We start from the raw sequence: 20,560 nt of genomic DNA, 5'->3' as shown, positions 1-20,560 counted from the left end.
CTGCACTCCAAAGACCTTTCCCATGCTCCTCCACGAGCTGAAACAAGACCAGCTCCATGAAATCCCAGCTGGAGCAGGTGGGCTGGAGGGGGATTCTGGGTGTTGCAGTCCAAAGGAAGGAACTAAGCTCCACTATGGGATGACACAGGTTCAGGTCAATGAAATATCACCTCTCCCCCCGCTCTCTCGCTGTCTGCTGGAGGATTCTGGGTGTTGCAGTCCAGAAAAGGTACTTTCCCAAGCTCTACCGTGAACTGCGACAGGATCATCTCAGTGATATCTCAACTGTGCATATGTGTGTGTGTGTGTGGGGGGGGGGGCTGTCTGGGGATTCTGGGTGTTGTAGTCCAGAAAACCAACTCTTCCAGGCTCCACCATAAGAAGGCGAAACAGGGTCAACTCCATGAATCCCCAGCTTCTCTCTCTTCCTCTATGTGTGTGTACTCTTTTGCTGTCTGGTGGGGGATTCTGGGTGTTGCAGTCCAAAACAGGGACCTTTCCCAAACTCCAGGCTAATCTGAAAGAGGATCCATTCAAGAAACCTCAGCTGTTCTCTGTGTGTGTGGATGGGGGAGAGGGTCCCCTCCAGGCTGGGGGGGATGCTGGGCCTTGTAGTACCTAGTCCCAAAGTCCTCCTGGAGGGTCCCAGCATCCACAGCAGAGAAGGCTTTTTCCTGGACCTGGACTTAGAGCAAGAAGGACTCCCTCTCTCTCTCTCTCTTTTTGGAGCAGCAGCAGCAGCAGCAGCAGCAGCCAATGGCAGGCAGGGGGCCGTCGGGGCTGGGCCTGCCACCCGGGGCTCCCCGCTGCCTGGCTCCCGGGGCAGCAGCTGCTCCGAAGGCGGGGGGCAGAGAGGCATTCCTGGGAGGCCTTCGCTCTGACGAAGAGCCCGGCGCCTAAAAGCAGCCGCCTCCGCCGAGCCTCCGCCAAAGGAGCCTCGTCCCAGGAAAGGAAAGAAGGAAGGAAGGAAGAGCAGCAGCAGCAGCAGCAGCCCAGGAAGGCAGCCCCGGAGCCAGGCCAGGTCTCGCTCGCCCGGACTCCCCTCGGGACCCCCTTCGGCTCCTTCCCGGGACAGAGCCCGGCACGTGCGGCGGAGGAGGAGGCTGCCCCGGACTCCGCTCCCCTTCTTCCTCGCTCTCCTTCTTCCTCTTCTCCCTCGCCTTCATCTTCTTCCTCCTTTCGCTTCCTGCTCCTTCCTCTCCTGTCCCTTCTCCTTCTTCCTCTTCACTTTCTTCTCCTCCTTCCTCCTCTTTTCTTCTTCTTTCTTCCCCTTCTTTCTCTTCTCTCCCTTCTTCTTCCTCTTTACTTTCTTCTTCCTCCTCCTCCTTTTTCCTTCTTCTTCTCTCTCTTCCTCCTCTTTCCACTTCTTCCTCTTTCCTCCCTTCGCCTTCTTCCTCTTCCTTCTTCCTTTTCACTTTTTTCTTTCCATCCTCTTCTTCTTCATCTTCTCTTCCGTCATTTTCTCCTTCTTCCTCCTCTTCCTCTTCTGCTTCATCATCTTCTTCCTCCTTCCTTCTCCATATTCTTCTTTCTCTTCCTCTTCCTCCTTCTTCATTTTCTTCCTCTTCACTTTCTTCATCATCTTCTTCCTTCTCCACCTTCCTCTCCTCCTCCTTCATCTTCCTCCTCCCTGCTTTTCCTTCCTCCTCCTCCTCCTCCTTTTTCCTTCTTCTTCTCTCTCTTCCTCCTCTTTTCTCCCTTCTCCCTCTTCCTCTTCCTTCTTCCTTTTCACTTTTTTCTTTCCATCCTCTTCTCCTTCTTCTTCATCTTCTCCTCCTTCATTTTCTCCTTCTTCCTCCTCTTCCTTTTCTGCTTCATCATCTTCTTCCTCCTTCCTTCTCCTCCTTCTCCCTCCTTCTCCATATTCTTCTTTCTCCTCCTCTTCCTCCTTCTTCATTTCTTCCTCTTTACTTTCTTCATCATCTTCTTCCTTCTCCACCTTCCTTTTCTCCTCCTTCCTCTTCCTCCTCCCTGCTCTTCCTTCCTCCTCCTCCTCCTCCTTTCCTGGTTCCTTCCTCCTCTTCCTGGGCAGCCCTGGGCCTCCTTCCTTCCCCAGAAGCGGTGCCTCGGTCCCTTCCATCCTTCCTCCTTCCCTCCATTTGGTGCTCCTTCTCCCCTGACAGCTCTCCATCCCTCTCTCCTCAGGATGAACAGCAACAGCTACTACGACCAGGCGCCCCCTCCGTCCCAGAGCTACTACTCGGGCGAGGAGGCCGAGGAGATGCCGGCCACCGAGAAGGACCTGGCCGAGGATGCTCCCTGGAAGAAGATCCAGCAGAACACCTTCACCCGATGGTGCAACGAGCATCTCAAGTGCGTCCACAAGCGCATCGGGGACCTCCAGAAGGACCTGAGCGATGGGCTCAAGCTCATTGCCCTCCTGGAGGTCCTCAGCCAGAAGAAGATGTACCGCAAGTACCACGCCAGGCCCAACTTCCGGCAGATGAAGCTGGAGAACGTCTCGGTGGCCCTCGAGTTCCTCGACCGGGAGCACATCAAGCTGGTCTCCATCGGTGAGTGGCCTCCTGGGCCTCGGAGGCACTCCTTGCACTGTGCCAATGCAACTTCGTTTTGTTCCATTTGGGTGCCACCGTCCTCCTCCTACTTTGGGCCTCAGGTGTCTCACAAAGCACACTCTGGAAAGAAAACAACAACAGCGTGGCTTTAGTTAGAGATGGGTACATGAAAGACAACGTTACATGCGCAGATAAGGCAACAAAGTGAATCTCAACAGGGAGAAATGTAAGGAGGCCCTACGCTTAGGGTGAAAAAATGAAATACATAGGTATAGGATGGGGCACACCTGGCTTAAGGAGACTTATACGTGTGAAAGGGATCTAGGAGTGCTAGTGCACCACAAATTGAACATGAGTCAACAGTGTGATGCGGCAGCTAAAAAGGCCAGTGCTATTCTAGGCTGCATCAATATAATGTCTAGATTGAGAGAAGTAATAATCCCACTCTGTTCTGCTTTGGCCAGGCCTCACCTGGAACAGTACTGGAGGAGAAGCCCATTGCTCTGTAGTGTGATATGAAATATTGCTTGGTGTTACTTGTCTGTGTATTAGTGATATGGTTTGCTATTGTTGTTGTGTGCCTTCGAGTCATTTCTGACTTATGGAGACCCTAAGGCAAACCTATCATAGGGTTTTTGGGGATGTTTCTTCAGAAACATGCCATTGCCATCCTCTGAGGATGAGAGAGTGTGACTTGCCCAAAGTCACTCGGTGGGTTTCCATGACTGAACTGGAACTGTGTCCTAGTCCAACACCAAACCATTACACCATTCTGGTCTATGCTGCAGTGATTCACAAACATCTTCTAGATGTTTTAGACTTCTGCTCCCAGAATTCCTGGCTGTTGCCCAAACTGACAAAGGCTTCTGGGAGTTGAAGTCCTAAACAACTCCGCCAACCTCCAAGGAAGGAGTGTGTTCCACTGTCAAACAGCCCTTACTGTCAGGAAGTTCTTCCTAATGTTGAGGTGGAATCTCTTTTCCTGGAGCTTGCATCCATTGCTCCGGGTCCTAGTCTCTGGAGCAGCAGAAAACAAGCTTGCTCCCTCCTGAATATGACACCCCTTCAAGTATTTAAACAAGGCTATCATATTACCTTTTAACCTTCTCTTCTCCAGGCTAAACATCCCCAGCTCCCAATTAGTCTCTCCTCATAGAACTTCATGGTTTTCAGACCCTTCACCATTTTTGGTCACCCTCCTCTAGACGTGCTCCAGCTTCTCAACATCCTTTTTGAATTATGGTTCCCAGAACTGGACACAGGATTATTCCAGGAGAGGCCTGACCAAAGCAGAATAGAGTGGCACTATTACTTCCCTCAATTCTAGGTGCAGCCTAGAATCACGTTGGCCTTTTTAGCTGCTGCATCACACTTTTGACTCATGCTCGACTTCTGGTTCACTATGACTCCTAGTTCCCTTTCACATTTAGTCTTGTTCTCGTATGTGTGGCTGTCTGTCAGCCTCACACAGATTCTGATGGCTGTGCATTTTCAGCAGAGGAAGGGTGAATGGATGTGAATAGATGCCAATTTGTGCAGGAAAATGAAGACAATTAAGCACCAACAAGAACAGGCAAAAATCCACAGCAGTTCCAAGAACAGGGGCTTTGTCTTTTGCCCCCAACTGATCTCAGCCTTGCCCCCAGCCCCTACTCCCTATAGGAGGCAAGGAGCAGATGGTTGTTTGTGTGTGTACTTGCTAGAGGAGATGGTCTGTGTATCTGAACTTTTGTATCAATTTCATACCACTTTAACTCTCTTGGCTCCATTCTGGGATTTGTAGTTTGGCCCCAGGCTTAGAACACCTCACCAGGGCATTTCTGAACTGCTTGGTTATATCAGTCTGATATCCCTTTAACTGTTCTAGCCCCATCCTGAGGAATCTGGGGATCTGTAGTTTGGACAAGGGCTTTGAATCCTTTTGGGGTGGCCTGTGTACTGCATGGTTATATATCGGTGTAAAGCATTTGTAACTGCTCTATGGACTCTGGGGATTTGTAGTTTGCTCAGAATGCTGTGCTAGGCAGAATGCTGTCTATATTGCTTGGTTATATCATTTTCATATTGCTTTAATTGCCATAGCACCATCCTCTGGAATCCTGGGATTTGTAGTTCGGTCAGAATGCTCTGCTAGGATGCCTCTATATTGCTCGGTTATATTGTGTTCATATTGCTTCAGTCTGATGGAGTGCTGGGGTTTGTAGTTTGGTCAGGGTTTAGAATGCCCTGCTAGAGAGCTCTAGTCCTTCCCCCTGAACTACAATTCTCAAGGTACCAGAGCTCTCTGACAGAGAAGTCTAAATGTCTCACACGTTATTTCTGCAGTGTGCTTTGGAGCTGTGTTTCCTTAATCTCTTGTGAGCTGCCTGGAGTCCCAAACTGACCGACTCTGTAAAGGATAGTTTTTGGAGTTTTGCAGGAACACAAATGCCCTCGAAAGCAAGAGGCGGTTTGGAGTCCGCCAAGAATTTGTGCCAACGAGCAGGAACCTTTTATGGTTCCTTGCTATGCGTGTTCACCTTATCTGTGCATATAAGCTGTGTGCATTTCAGGCATTCCAGTTTAGTGTCTATAGCATTATTGCACCCTGTGGGCAGGTAACATGGCTTAAAACCATATTACCAGACTCTTACGCTCAGTTACCCTGATATGTCCTTTGTCTTCCAAAACCTAAGGCTTTTCCCCCCTCTACACTTTCCTCTCACAAGAGTCCTGTAAGGTAGGCCAGAGATGGGCCAAAGATCTCAGCCATTGAGCTTCATACCTCATTGGGGCCCTGGGTGAGGATCTCTCTAGTCTTAGACCAGTGATCTAACCACTATGCCACACTGGCTTTCATGAGTCCTGCAGAATAATTGTGGATACAGTTGGCTTTCGTGGGTGAGATCTCCCCATCTCCACCCCAAATCACTGCTATATAGGTTGAGTCTCCCTTATCCGGAATTCCAAAATATTCCAAAACCCAAAACGTTTTTCATGGGTGGCTGAGACACTGATAATTCAGTGTACACACATTTTGTTTCATGCACAAAACTATTAAAAATATAGTATAAAATTATGGTATATGGTATAAAATTACCTACAGGCTATGTGTCTAAAGTGTATATGAAACGTGATTACGTGAATGAAGTTTGTGTTTAGACTTGAGCCCTGTCTCCAAGATATGTACCTATATGCAAATACAGGTATCCCAGAATACAAAATCCAAAATCCAAAATCCAAAACACTTCTTCTGGTCCCAAACATTTCGGATAAGGAAAACTCAACATGTACTTTTTCTTGGCTCTTGTAGGATGCAGTCTTCCCAGGTTACATAGAGCTTTTCAGCTCAACAATGGGAACACCCACAATAAGCAGATTTGTTGTTGTTGTTGTGTGTTTCCAACTTATGGTGACTCTAAGGTCATGAGGCAAGGTTTGTTCAGAGGAGGGTTGCCATTGTTCTCCCATGAGGCTGAGAGAGTGTGACTTACCCAAGGTCACCCAGTGCATTTCACGGCTGAGCTGGGAATTGAACCCTGGTCTCCAGAGTCGTAGTCCAACACCCAAACCACTATGTCACGCTGGTGCTCAGTGAGCAGATTGCTGATCCGTATTTGAGTTGGCGTCTTTATTTTCAGTTCCTATCCTCCTATCTCCCAGCAGAATTTCCTATGGACCTCCTGTCTTCCCAGGACAAATGGCAAATTCTTCTTGGACTCTAAGCTCTTGTGGCACATCAGCTTTCCCAGTTACACAGAACACTTTTGGGGCTGAAATGCATTACATGGTTGTGTATATGCCAACAGCTGTTGCATGCTTGGCCCCTGAGAGCTCCGGCTTCAAAATAGCTTCTCTTTTTGGAGCAACTTCAGATGGGATGCCAGTTCGCTGGCTGCAGAGAGCGCCTCTGGTTTCAGCTGGGCTTAATGTGTTTGGAGTATGCTGCAGCACAGAAAGAGGAGGAGGGACAATGTAGGAAAGTGTAATACAGGTTGAGTCTTCCTTATCCAGAATCCAAAATCAGAAATATTCCCAAATCCAGAATTGCCCACATGGCTGGCTGAGAGAGCGACACCTTTGCTTTCAAACAGTTCAGTGTACACAAACCTTGTTTCATGCACAGAACTATTTAAAATATTGTGAAGTCAAAGGCTTTCATGGCCAACATCCATACTTTTTTGTGGGTCTTTTGGGTTCTGTGGCCATGTTCTAGAAGAGTTTATTTCTGACGTTTTGCCGGCATCAGTGGCTGGCATCTTCTGAAGTCAGGAATAAACGTTTCTAGAACAAGGCCACATAGAACGAAAAACCCTCAAAAAACGATGTGAAGTATTGTTTTACCTTCACCCTTTGTTTCTTCAAGTTGTTTCTGACTTACTATTATGTGTATTATGATCAACCCAAAGGTCATCATTTGGTTTTCTTGGCGAATTTGTTCAGAGTGGATTTGACATTGCCATACTCTGAGGACAACACATTTTCCCTTCGTTTCAACTTCAGTTGCCTTTTTGCTCCATTCGAACAATTGTGTTGTTGTTTGTTGTTGTTGGTGGTGTGTGCCTCCAAATGATTTCCAACTTATGGCAGTCCTAAGGCGACCCAATCAGGGGGTTTTCTTGGCAATATGTGTTCAGAGAAGGTTTGCCTTTGGCTTCCTCTGAGGCTGAGAGAGTGTGGCCTGCCTAAGTTCTCCCATGGCTGAGCCAGGATTCAAACCCTGACCTCCAGAGTCATAGTCCAATGCTCTAGCGACTATACCACATTGGGTCTTGGCTATTGGTCAAATGAGGCCCAGTGGACATGGGACTTTTCTCTTGCCTGACCTTTTATTGCAAGGGTATGTCAATGGGATGTTCTCCTTCTGAGTTTCCTTAGGCTCCAGGCTCGTGTGTGTGTGTGTGTGTGTGTGTGTGTGTATGCAGGTTGAGACTCCTTTATCTGAAATGCTTGGGACCAGAAGTGGTTTGGATTTTGGAATATTTACATATGCATAATGAGATGTCTTGGAGATGGGACCCAAGTCTAAACCTTAAATGCATTTCTTTTTCATATACACATTACAGTGTACAGTGTTTCATGCACACCTTATATACAAAAGGTGAAGGTAAAACAATATTTTACATGCTTATGTACACAAAACAAAGTCTGCATACACTGAACTGTTTGAAAGCAAAGGTAACTGGATTCAATGTTTCATATACACATTACAATGAGCGCTTGATATCCGCTAGGACCCCTGTGGATATCAGCATTTGTGGATGCTCAAGTCCCATTGTATACAGTGTAGTAAAATAGTGACCCCTACATAAAGCAGCAAAATCAAGTTTGCTATTTGGTGTGTGTGTGTGTGTGTGTGTGTGTGTGTGTGTGTGTGTGTGTATATATATATATATATATATATATATTTCAAGCCATGGATGCTTAAATCTGTGGATAAGAAGTCCGTGGATAAGGAATCCATGGATAAAGAGGGCTAACTGTATACACATAGCCGGAAGGTAATTATATACATTGTATTTTTAATCATTGTTGCATAAAACAAAGTTTGTGTAACCTGAACCCTCGGAAAGCAAAGGTGTCTGCAGCCACCATGTGGACTGTTTTGGATTTTGGATTTTGGAGTATTTCAGATTTCGGACGTCTGGGTGAGGGATATTCTTGTAGATAGATAGTAAGTAAGTAAGTAAAGAAAGGTAGTTCTCTGCCCCAAAGCCCTTGCAATCTGAATGCAGATAAGAGAGAGAAAACAGTAAGCAGAGATGGAGAGAGAAGGCAAGGCTGCAAAACAGGGAGAAACACGAAGTGAGAGTCAGGAGGGGAATAGGTCATGCGTGTCACTGTGTGCCAAAACCATCCAAATCCAGCAGCCTGAACAAATAGTCGGAAGAATAATGAAGTTGGAGTGCAGATTGCATCCTCCTTCATGGGTTTATTTGGCTTGGCTTCTGCTCCGGCTTTTGGCTCCAGCTGGGGATGAGTTGCTCAGCCGAGCGCAAAAAAGAGTAAGAGTCTCTGCCCTGCAAACATGAAGCCTTGCAGTTTAGATCCAGCATGGGCTGCTGCTGGTGGACTACGACTCTGGAGACCAGGGTTCGAATCCCTACTTGGTCATTGAAGCCCAGTTGATGACCTTGGATGAGTCACACTCTCTTACCATTCCTCCTCTTAGTATCTTTAAAGTACAAGTTGAGTCTTCCCTATCCAGAATTCTGAAATACAGTCGGCCCTCCACATTTGCGGCTTTGACTTTTGCGACTTTGATAACTTGTGGATTTTTAAAATTGATTATCTGTTTATTTCAACTTTTACATTAATAATTTGATTTTATTTACATTCGTAATTTGATCTGATTTGATTTGATTAATATGTTCTCTAGGAATTTCTAGGGCCTTCAGCACAACTCTGTTGGAGGTTGACCATAGAGTTGCACTGGATGACTTGGAGATTACTAGAGGAAACACTTCTCTAGGCATTTGTAGGTCCTCCAGCAAGATTCTATGGCCAACTTCTGGTAGATGTTAGCCATAGAGTTGCGCTGGAGGACCTGGAGATTCCTAGAGAGGTTTCTTTCAGGTAAAAACATAAGCGCTTTTTTGTTTGTGGTTTTTCCACTTTCCCCTAACTGCAGTGAATGTGGAGGGCCAACTGTACTCCAAAGCCCAAAATTGTCCCCATGGCTGGCTGAGACAGTGACATGTTTGTTTTCTGATGGTCCAGTGTACACTAACTTTCTGTCATGCAGAACATTATTTAAAATATTATGCATAAAATGAACTTCAGGCTATGTGTATAAGGTCTATACATAAATGAATGCCATGTTTAGACTTGGGTCCCATCTCCAAAATATCTTCTTATATGTATGTGCAAATATTCCAAAATCCGAAAACTCCGAAATGCAAAGGTTTCTGATCTGAAGCATTTATAGAAGGGAGACTCGACCTGTACAGTCTGCTTTATTGCAATTGCAAACCTTTTCCTACCCACTAGATCAAGTGCCTTTGGAACAAGGCAGAATCATCCTCTGCAAGACCGTTTTTTGCAAGGGCTCCAAAAGTTAACTTTCTTCTCTTCTAAATATGTGTGCCACCCGTTGGCACTGCATGCCGCTCAGGCAAAGGGTGGGAGTGAAGCAATTGTGCCAACATGTAGGCAGTGCCACCGCCTCTGCCCCCTCCTCGCCATTCAAGTGTGGGAATTTCTCCTCTGGTGGAAGCAGATTAGAGTGCGGCACATAGAGACATTGGACAGCTGGGGCAATGGTCAACAACAAACTAATTCGGCATGGCCGGTGGCGGGCGCTTTTGCCCATGGCTGCCAAGAGGTGAGAGTTTCTTTTCAAGTTGCTAATGGCTGTTCCAGCACCATGCCAATATCCTGCATTGGTACTAGGGGTGCATCTACACTGCAGAAATAATGCAGTTTGGTGAGGCCCCAGCATGCTTTGGCATAATGATGTGGTTTATTTCTCCAAACTACAAACTCAGAATTCCATTGAGCCATGGCAGTTAAAGCGGTGTCAAACTGCATTAATTCTGCAGTGCAGATGCAGCCCAAGACATTACACTGGCTCTCTTGTTATATATCCAAGTCAACTGTATTTAATGGACTCTGCTTAACTAATGGACCACATTCAGTTTTTTGGTCTTGGGAGAGAAACATAGCCCTATTTTTTCTGCTCAGGTTCTATTTCCAGACTTGCCAGTTTCGTAACTTAATAGACTTTTCTCCCATTTCTTAGGCCTGGTTCTTCCAAGGCAAAGAGACCTTGAACCAAAAACGAAACAGCAATCGTCTTTGATAAACTGCCAAATGGGAGATTTTTTTCCAATGTGTTCTAAAACTTAAGAGCTTGCAAATATTTTCAGTGCCTTGCTCGAGAAACTCAGTTTTGGTGGATTCTTTTCAGAATCTGGAGTCAATTCATGATACAGCTATAAATACTAGGTCATTAGCCTGCCAATTTTTTTTTTACACTTTCCCAGTATAGAAGGAAGGAAGGAAGGAAGGAAGGAAGGAAGGAAGCAGGTAAGCAGACAAAGAAGGAAGAAAGGAAAGCAGGAAGGAAGCAGACAGGGAAAGAAAGAAGGAAGCAAGGAAGCAAGGAAAGAGGCAGGCAGGGAAGGCAAGAAAGGAAGGAAAGAAGGCAGCAAGTAAGAAAGCAAGCAAGGGGAGCCCTGAAAGTGGGACCAGCCCCCCCCCCCCAGACCTTCCCTGGGGTGCCTTGTAAATCTTCTCTCTCTTTTATCTGGCACAGCTTCTTCCTCCCCCTTGTAAGTGGGGTGAACTGACGCAGCTGGTGCAGCCCAGGGGAGGAGAGATGGAGGGGGCCAAGGCCCTTTAAGAGCCCAGATGTTGAACAGTGTAGCAGCTGGAAGGAGCAATAGAGACAATCTGGAAGGGATTTGGGCCCCGTGGGATGTAGGGCTGCGGAGTGGTTTGGGCAAAAGAGAGATGGTTTAGGGGGGAAACAAAAAAGGGGGAAGAGCATAAGGCGAGGCCTTTTCCTCTATTCCATTGGTTCCCAAACTTTGGTCCTCCAGGTGTTTTGGACTTTAGCTCCCAGAAGCCCCAGGCAGCTTGTCCAACAGTCAGGCATTCTGGGAGCTGAAGTCCAAAATATCTGGAGAACCAAAGGTTGGAAACCTGAAAATTGTTTTTAAGATCAGAGTGGGCATAGTTCAATCTTGGCATTTTCAAGCACTATCTGTACACTGAGACTTTGCTGGGGAAAATTGGTTTGTGCAAAGAAAGCATGGTTTTCCTGCTCAGGAAAGGTGCTTGGAGGCAGATGATGCGTTCTTGTGTGCCTTTCAGTTGTTTCTGACTGATGGCAAACCTGTCATTAGGTTTTCTTGGCAAGATTTGTTCAGAAGAGGTTTGCCACTGCTTTCCTCTAAGGCTGAGAGAGTGTAACTTGTCCAAGATGACCCAGTGGGTTTCCACTCTGGTCTCCAGAGTTGTATTGCAACACTCAAACCGTTACGCCACGCTGGCTCCCAGATGAAGTGTGCTTTTGTGCAAAACACACCAATTCCCATGTTGCTTTATTGTACAGCAAACAAAGGCAGGAAAACTACATGAATTAAGAGAAATTGAATAAGCTAAAATAAATGTGATACATAGATGCATTTTTTTTCCTGCAGAAGAATCTGTAGATAAAATTGAGCATAGATTTGGGAAGAATTTATGATGATAATGGGTCAAATATAGAGATTTGGAGTCACAAGTTATATTAATCAAAACTGCAAATAATCAGATCCACAAAAGCCAAAGCCGCAAATGTGGAGGATCAACTGTAGTCATTGTGGGGTAAACATGGGCTTAATGTACAAGTCTGGTTGTTGAGGCATGCATCTCTGAGTAAATCCTGTTGTGGAAGGAAAAAATGGGTCCGTAGTAGTCAATAAATGCAAACATTAGGCTTAAATGATAGCCTCTTGATTGGGAGACTGAAAAAAAGAATGGCTGTTATATAGCTTGTATTTATATATATTTATATAGTTGTATAGCTCAGAAATAATCTTTCCTGCCATCCTGAAAAGAGAGGCTGAAGAAAGAAACCCATTTTTAATAAGTTCCATTCTGTGTGTGTGTGTGCACATTTGTGCAATGAAAAACCACCTTTTCCAAGAGTTAAGCTGCTTGGCAAAAGTACGGGGTATATATAGAAAGAGGGGAGTTGGATTTGCTGCGAGAGATTCCAGGGATGCCACAGCTCCCCAGCAAAGCCTTTTGTGTTTCATTGTCTATCTTTGGGCATAGATTCCTCTCCTGGCAACAGAGGAGGGTGATAGTATTGCCTCCACATCCCCATTAAGCCAAGAGGCTGACCCAAGAATAGGAAAGCCCCTTCCTCCAGCTTGTATTTTCCTTGGCGCTCTCTCTCTCTCTCTCTCTCTATATATATATATATGCTCAGCATCTGTAGTTGTGTAATTACAAATGATTGTACTTTGTTGTTGTTTCCAACTCTAAGACGAACCTATCAGAAGGTTTTCTTGGCAAGTTTCTTTGGAGGGTGTTTGCCATTGCCATCCTCTGTGGCTGAGAGAGTGTGACTCTGTAGACCTCTGTGGAAGGGGTCTGGCATTTTTGTATGATGCAGAATCTTTGCATTCAGTTCAAGCCCAGTTATTGTGATTGTATTATTATTATATTCATTTATATCTCGCCTTTCTCCCAAAATAGAGACTCAAGGCAGGGCCATTTGTGTATGTGAAGCTGTTGCACACTCACATTGCGCTTGCCAATACCTATGTGCATGCACATCAATTATGCATTCAGGTGTGCCTTCGTTCCTGCAATTTTCCTGTGCCATACAAGATTTGCACTCAGTTCAAGCACAGTTATTACAGAAGTATTGTTATTATTATATTTATTTATATCCCACCTTTCTCCCAAAATGGAAACTCAAGGCAATACCATTTGTGCATGTGAAGCTATTGCACACTCACATTGTGCAAGTCGATACCTGTGTGCGTGCAAGACAGTTATTCATTCAGGTGTGCTTTCACTTCTGCAACTTTCCCATGCCACACAAGATTTGTGCAACGCAATCAATGTGTGACACCGCAAAGGGAGATTTGCGCTACAAAACAGTTGTGTTCATTTTAAGGCTTGCAAGTAGAGTTGGGCAGGTGGTGGCATTGCGCATACAGGCACACATTGGATTGTGTGTTCAGTTGTACCTTCAGCTGCACATTTGATCGTGGTGCAGCGTTGCCATTCCCCACAGGGGTTGCATAGTTCAGTCCATGCATTGCACCCCATGCAGAGCTTTGCGCCGTGCAACCATGGTGCATAATGCATCCAATAATGACAGTTTCCCTTGAGGGGTCAGGTGCTTGCTGTGTCAGGACTGTCCCTAAATTGGGACTGGATCTCTTTGTTTTGGTGCATGTTGCAGCACTTCCCTATGTTCAGGAAGTCATGGGTGGGTGGGATGCTGGCATTTCCAGGAACCACAGATTGTAAGGAGCAGAGAAGGTGTCAGGATGGAGGAACAGCAGTTCTGGAAAAACAACAGCAACCAGTTGGCAACTTTGTGTGAAGGTTCTGGGCACTTGACCAGAACAGGAACCAGCCCCCTGATCCCCTTGCAAAGAAGGCAAGGCTGCTATTTTGGGGACAGAGGAGTGAGAGGATATCAAGTGTTGGGAGAGAGGACAGGACAGTTCCGCTTGGGAGGCCTCTCCACGGAACGTGGGAAAGCGGAGCATCTTTGCAAAGGTGGCGGGGAAGGAGAGTTTCTTTGTCTACTAATGTGTCCCAAAACAGAACAACACATTTTCCCTCTTCCTCTGCTGTTTCAACTTCAGTTGCCTTTTCTCTCCATGTGCTCTTGGAACAAGTAGTATTTGCGACTGGCAAATACTAGTTGCCAAGTTGGTGCAAGTTAGAGTCAGCCCTCCATATCCATGGATTCTTTTTTGTCCATGGATTCAAGCATCCACGGTTGAAAATAGTTTTAAAATATATCAACTTCAAAAAGCAGACCTTGATTTTGCCATTTTATACAAAAGGCACGAACTTACTGTGCCATTGTATTTAATGGGACTTGAGCATCCGTGGATTTCGGTATCCAAGGGGGGTCCTAGAACCAAACCCCTGCGCAGACCAAGGGCCCACTGCAATTTGTTTGTTTATAGAATTTCTACTGTGCTCTGATGCTTAGGAAGGAGATCAAATTGGCTCACATATCGTTAATGACATAGCCTTTAACGGTCCCAGTTTGGCAGCGATGGTAATCCTCTGCCATCCTACTCTTCCAGCTGCTTTTTAAATGTCCCTGTTTCTCTCTCCATCTCTTGCTTTCTCTCCTTTTCCTCAGCTTTCTGCAGTTGAACTGAGGTCAAAGGACAGAAATAGTTTGCACTCAGTTAACTCAGGATATATCTACAGTGGAAATAATGCAGGTTGATACCCCTTTAAGTGCTGTAGCTCCATCCTTTGGAATCCTGGGATTTGTAGTTTTGCAAAGTCTTTAAGCCCTCATTGCCAAAGAGTGTTGGTGCCTCACAAAAGTACACACCCTAGGACACAATTTGGGAGAAGTCTGAACTTTTTGAGAAAAGTGACCCTGGACAGATTGCAAGGTAGCAAATCATGTTTCCTTTGTGTCAGCAAATTTTGGAAATGTTACATTTAATTAATATATAGGTGCATCTACGCTGTAGAAATAATGCAGTTTGACACCATGTTAAGTGATGTAGCACCATCCTATGGAATCCTGGAATTTGTAGTTTTGCAAGGTCTTTCACCTTCTCTGCAAATAGTGCTGGGCCCCCACCAAACTACAAATCCCAGGATTTTGTGGGATGGAGCCAGGGTAGATAAAGTGGTGTCAAACTGCATTATTTCTGTAGTGTAGATGCACCCTTGGAGGCAGAATTCCCTGTTAGCTCAGGCAAAAGCACTCTGCTGCTGCAGCCTCTGCTAGATTTCTTGTTCTTCCTTTTGCTGTCTGGACCACGTTGAAATGTTGCTTGGCCACATGGTCCTGGTTTCCAGCTGTGAAATGCTGGCTGGTATGTAATGATAATAATAACAATAACCACAGACTAACTCGACAAGCCATCTGAATTGAAACCACCCTGGATAAGATCACAAGGAGCCCAGTTGTAAAAAGTGACAAGTACTTGGAATGGCGCACTTGATCCCACGATGTTCCTCTGATTCTCTGATTTATGGAAAGAATCTGAATGACTGATAGTCAAAAATTTCACTCACTAACATCTGGTAGACTGTAAATCTGAGAATAACACCAACAAGAAAAGTAAGAGGTGCTCTGGGAGCAATTCCTAACAGTTGGGCAAAACATCAGAATGAAGTTGCTTTGGATAGGATCCCAACAGCAAAATTGCAAACACTACTTGCAACTGGCCGCATTATCCAGCAGTGATACATATCTCACTGATTCCTAGATACTGGATAGAATCTGAACTGTCGATGGTCTATAACTCCAGATATGACTATGTGGTAGACCATGAAACCCATTTGTATCTCCTCCTGGCATCTCCTCCTCCTCTTCTTCATCCTCTTCCTAGAGTCCAAGAATTCCAAGGAATCTGATCCTGGTTACTTGGACTTGGATCAGTAGATCACTGACTGAGTCTCTCTTATCCAAAATCCTCAGGACCAGAAATATTTTGGATTTTTTGGGGGGAATTTTTAAATATTGAGATAGCTTGCAGATGGGACCCAAGTCTAAATGGGAAATTCATGTAGGTTTCGTAGATGCCTTAAATGCATGGGATTTTGTACACAATATTTTTAAACAGTTTTTAACAGCCTTTCCCACTTAAGTTGATCTGTTGTTTTAATTCAGTGGTTTCCAAACTTTGGTCCTGGAGATGTTACTATGCCATTGTATATAATGGCACTTGTTTGGTATCTATGAGAGGTCCTGGAACCAAACCCCAGCAGATACCAAATTCCACTATAATCATCATCATCATAATCATCATCATCATCCCCATTGTACATAATAGTACTTGATTTTGGTCTCCACAGGAGTGGGTGGATCCTGGAACCAAACCCCAGTGGATACCAAGGGCCACTATAATACAACTACTACTATTACTACTACTAATAGAAATAACCCATTGTACTTAATGGGACTTGATTTTAGTATCCATGGCGGGGTCCTGGAACCACCACTTGATGATACCCAGTGGATATCAAGGATTCACTGTAATAATAATAATAATAATAATAATATCCTATTGTATATCATGGGACTTGAGCATCCATGGCTTTTGGTATCCATGGGGTGGTGGTGGTCCTGGAACCAAACTGCAGCGGGTACCAAGGGCCCAATGTAATTGTAACCAGAGAAACCCCCTGCCAGGTTATAACCTGGTTTGATGTGTAATGGCTTGGGGTGTGTGTGTGTGTGTGTGTGTGTGTGTGTGAAGGAAAGTGGCATGAAAGATCCTGGTGTGGGGAGGAGGTGGACCAGGGGACCTCTGGAAACCCTCTCTACCAGGGCTGTGATTTTGGCTCTTTCCCAGCTGCCTGCAATTGATCCTGGCAAGATGTGATGCATGTAAAGAATCTGCTCCTCTATTCTTGATTTATGGGAGTGAAGGAAAGGCAGAACCCAGGCCTGGGTTATTCATGCTGCCCTTGGGCTAGGCTGGGCAGCTGCAAAGCCAGAGAGTGAGAAGAGGTTTGGTGTATGTGTTTTGTGTGTGTGTTTGTGCGGGGGAGGCAAACATTCCCAGATTAATCCTACTGTCTTCCATCTCAACTGGTTAAGCTTGGACTCTGCTTCCAGAGACAGCTGCTGTGAGCAGCTGAGGACCATTCCGAAATTTCTGGCCTCCTAAATCTTATGCACAATTTAAAGTGTTGATTTTTAACCTTTTTTTTAAAGGGGACTGCAACTCCCAGAATCCCCTAGGCTGAAACATAGCTACTAGTTGAATGTACAGTAGTATCTAAGTTGAATCTTGCAATGGACCTTCCATTTTGGAAGTGAAAACAAATTGCTTTGGGAAGTGGTGGAATCTTCTCCTATAGAGATTTTGAAGCTGAGCCTGAATATTCACTTCTGATCTTGGGCAGGTTACTTGTTGGCACTCAAATTCCCATCATCCCCTGGCCAGCAGCCAAGAAATGTCAGAAGCAAGGCTGGCAGAAAAAGTTGATCCTCCATTTTTGGAAAAATAAAATCTGGTTGTGAACCTCAAACCATCTCCATCTTGAGCAAACCATGCCGGGCTCTATTAACTGTGGAAAGTTGAGAGGTACCAGATGGTTTTCAGATGAACACGGCTGCTTATTATTCTTTAGAAGTCAATAGAAGCCCAGCTGTGTAGTTATACTCACTGTAATAAATGGTAATAATTGATGCAAACTGGGTAGCTAAACAAATTGGGCAGCAACCATTTCATGAAATAAAGGTATTAGAATAAGGCAGATTCTGGGCTTCTGCCACATTGCAGAAATAAAGCAGTTTGGCACCACTTTAACTGCCACGGCTATGGAAGTTGTCTAGGTGTCTATGGATTTCAATGGCTTCCCTGTGCATTCTGACCTGATAGTTGTTTGCCTGATCCAGAATTCCAGTGTTTTCAAACAATATTTTATGCCCAGGATGGTTTATAACTTGTTCTGCTACTGCTGATTCTTCTGTCTGCAGTGTCTCTCATGTTCCTTGATTCATGTTTGTACACTGCGTTTAGTGGTCTCTATGTAGACTTGTCCCCAGCTGCTTGCTATGTGGTAAACTCCTGCGTCCGCAAGAGGGTCTGTTCTGTCCTTCGCTCAGCAAAGCATTTGCTGGATTTTCTTGGTCGGTTTGTAAACCATTTGGAGGTTGTGTTTCCTCACCGCTTTCTCTATTCTGTCTGTGACTCCTTTGATGTATGGTACAAATACCTTCCCTTTGGATAGTTGTTTGTCTTCACTCCTCTGGGTTTTCCTGGGCCTGACAGCCCTTCTGATGTCTGAGCTGGAATAACCATTAGCCTGTAAAGCCCAGTCTGGGTGCTTCATTTCATCTTCCTAGAAGTGGGGTTCACACATCCATTTTGCCCAGTCTAACAGTATTTTTATTGTGCTTCTTTTTTGCCCTGGGTGATGGTTGGACTTCTTGTGTAGGTATCTGTCCGTGTGTGTAGGTTTTCTGTACACTGTGTAGCCCAAACGTTGTTCAGTTTGCAAATGACCAGGACATCCAGGAATGGCAATGTGCCTTCCTTTTCTTTTTCCACCATGAATTGGATGTTCGGGTGGATGTTGTTCAGATGGTTCAGAAACACAGCCAGATCTTCTTCTTCATGGCTCCAGATGGCGAAAGTGTCGTCCACATATCGGAACCATGTGCTAGGCTTTTTGGGTGCTGTTTCCAGGGCTTGCTTTTCAAAGTGTTCCATGTAACATTGTCTCATTGCAAGCTACTTCCAGTGGAACAATGGATTCTATGAGCAGAGAGATGGGGTAGCCATGGGAAGCCCTCTGAGCCCAGTGATAGCAAACAACAACAACAACAACAACAACAACAACAACAACAACAACAATACCCCATTGTATGTAATGGGACTTGAGCATCCATGGATTTTTGTATCCATGGGGTTTCCTGGAACCAAATCCCAGCAGATACAAAGGGCCCACTGTATATTTATAATCTTCAACATGTCTGGATTGGGTGCAAACCGGATTGATCAATTTGATCAATCCCCCAAATGGGTCTGAGTTATGTTTCCGATGCTGTGTCACCAGACGTCACTCAGGCCTGCATCCCTGCTCCGTTTCCTAGGCAACAACCTCCCTCTCCCTTTCTTTTTCATCTCCATCAGTCATTGATTGATTGATCCTCATCACACTTTTCCAAGTGGCCTCGGGGTATCAGCTGATGAGACCAAGCTTAGGAAAGTTCCTTTTCTGGACTACCAAATGTACTCAAAATTATCTTTCCCAAGCTTTTGCCTAGAGTGAAAACTTGGCATCTTTGAGAAAGGCAACCCGTTTATTTTGTTTAAAAGGGCAAACAGGGAGGGAGGGACTTTGGTGGGTGTGCAGACACAAGCACACTCACATACACACAAATCTCGCACATGTTGCAACTGAGCTCATCTCTCCAGGGAGGAATGAGAGAGGGCTCAGTTTTCAAGCTGCAGCTGGTCGACTTCAGTGCTCAGCTATGTGGGGGGCGGGCCGGTGTTGTCTTGTGTTGTGTTGTGCTGTGTGTATGTAGATCTGTAGAAGAGAATCATGGAACCATAGGACTTTATCACACAGAAGGAAATTAGTTAAATCCCATGCAGAAATGGGATTTTAAAATCTGCTTTTGCAGGTTGTTTTTCAGACACATTGGCATCAATGAGAAATAACAAGACATTAAGCTGGACGCAAAGTTGACAAGACACATTCCTTTTTATTTTTGGGAAGTTCCCGAAAGAAGAAAATAATTGGTTTTGTCAACTTTGCATTCGAATGAATGTCATGTTATTTCTCATTTGATGCAAACGTCGTCTGAAAAACTACCTGCTTTTGCAGGTTATTTCTAATTTCTGTTCGGATTAACCCTGAACGTCGCATGAAAAATGACCTGCTTTTGCAGGGTTTTTTTTGCTTTAAATCAAGATTCTGCACAGGATCCATCCTGTGTGATAAACTCCATGGAATCCTATAGTTGGAAGAGGCCACAAAGGCCATCCAGTCCAACCCCATTCTGCCATGCAGGAACTCTCAATCAAAGCATCCCCATTGACAGATGGCCATCCAGCCTCTGCTTAAAGACCTCCAAAGAAGGAGACTCTACCAGACTCCAAGGGAGCGGTGTCTTCCACTTTCAAACAGCTCTTCTTTAGGAAATTCCTCCAAATGTTTAGGTGGAATCTTTTCCTGTAGCTTGTGTCCATTTCTCTGTGTCCTATTCTATGGAGCAATGGAAAACACGCTTGCTCCATAAAGACAGGTCATCCTGTATTTCTGACTCGCTCTCTCTTTTGCTTTGGCTGCCTGCGGTTCTGGAGCAAAGCCCAGGTTACTTGCTCAGATCTGAATCCTTGGAAGGTCGGAACCATGTTTCAAATATCCTGACCTTCTTTCAGTAAGTTCAGGGTTCACCCTTTTCCCAACAACCTTGTGAGGTAGGTTAGGCTAAGACATAGTGACCCGCTCAAGATAGGATGGTGACGCATCATGGAGGAGCAGAGGCCTGAACTGAAATCTCCTTGGTCAAAGCATATCAGTCTGTTGTTATTATTATTAATATATTAATTTATATCCTGCCCTTTTCCCAAAACTGGGGCTCAGGGTGGCTTACAATATTAAAAAAACAACAACAGTACACTTAAAAGCATACCAAAAAAGGTACATTAAAACAGAATTAAATTGTTACAACATTAAAATAAATGATATGCAAAAAGAATAAAATATAGTTAAAAAGGTAACAATGTCTTTTTAAAAATGAAAACAATGCAACATCCCGGCCCATTCCTTAAAAACATTCTGTCTTAAATGCCTGTCTGAAGAGGAGAGTCTTAGCCTTCTGACGGAAGGACAAGAAGTGGTTATGTTGTTGCTTCCAACTTATGGTCTTAAGGGCGAAT

General features: G+C 45.0%; 1 protein-coding gene across 4 annotated transcripts in view; it reads left to right on the top strand.

Annotated features, from left to right (window-relative positions):
• The first annotated feature begins 913 nt into the window (after positions 1–913).
• The window catches only part of LOC149311553 (filamin-C), an 88,646-nt gene continuing 68,999 nt past the window's right edge, over positions 914–20,560 (top strand). For all 4 annotated transcript variants that reach the window (XM_089527363.1, XM_089527362.1, XM_089527361.1 and 1 more), the window contains exons 1-2: positions 914–1,021; positions 2,146–2,513. In XM_089527363.1, the coding sequence (XP_089383489.1) occupies positions 2,147–2,513 (367 nt within the window). In that variant the 5' untranslated portion in view covers positions 914–1,021; position 2,146. The remainder of the gene's footprint in view (positions 1,022–2,145; positions 2,514–20,560) is intronic.

Source organism: Sceloporus occidentalis, unplaced genomic scaffold (assembly GCF_023333645.1).
Source record: "Sceloporus occidentalis isolate IW3139 unplaced genomic scaffold, rSceOcc1.0.p SCAF_5, whole genome shotgun sequence".
Lineage (NCBI taxonomy): Eukaryota > Metazoa > Chordata > Lepidosauria > Squamata > Phrynosomatidae > Sceloporus > Sceloporus occidentalis.
Note: the sequence above shows the minus strand (reverse complement) of the source record. Positions and strands in the feature narration are given on the sequence as shown.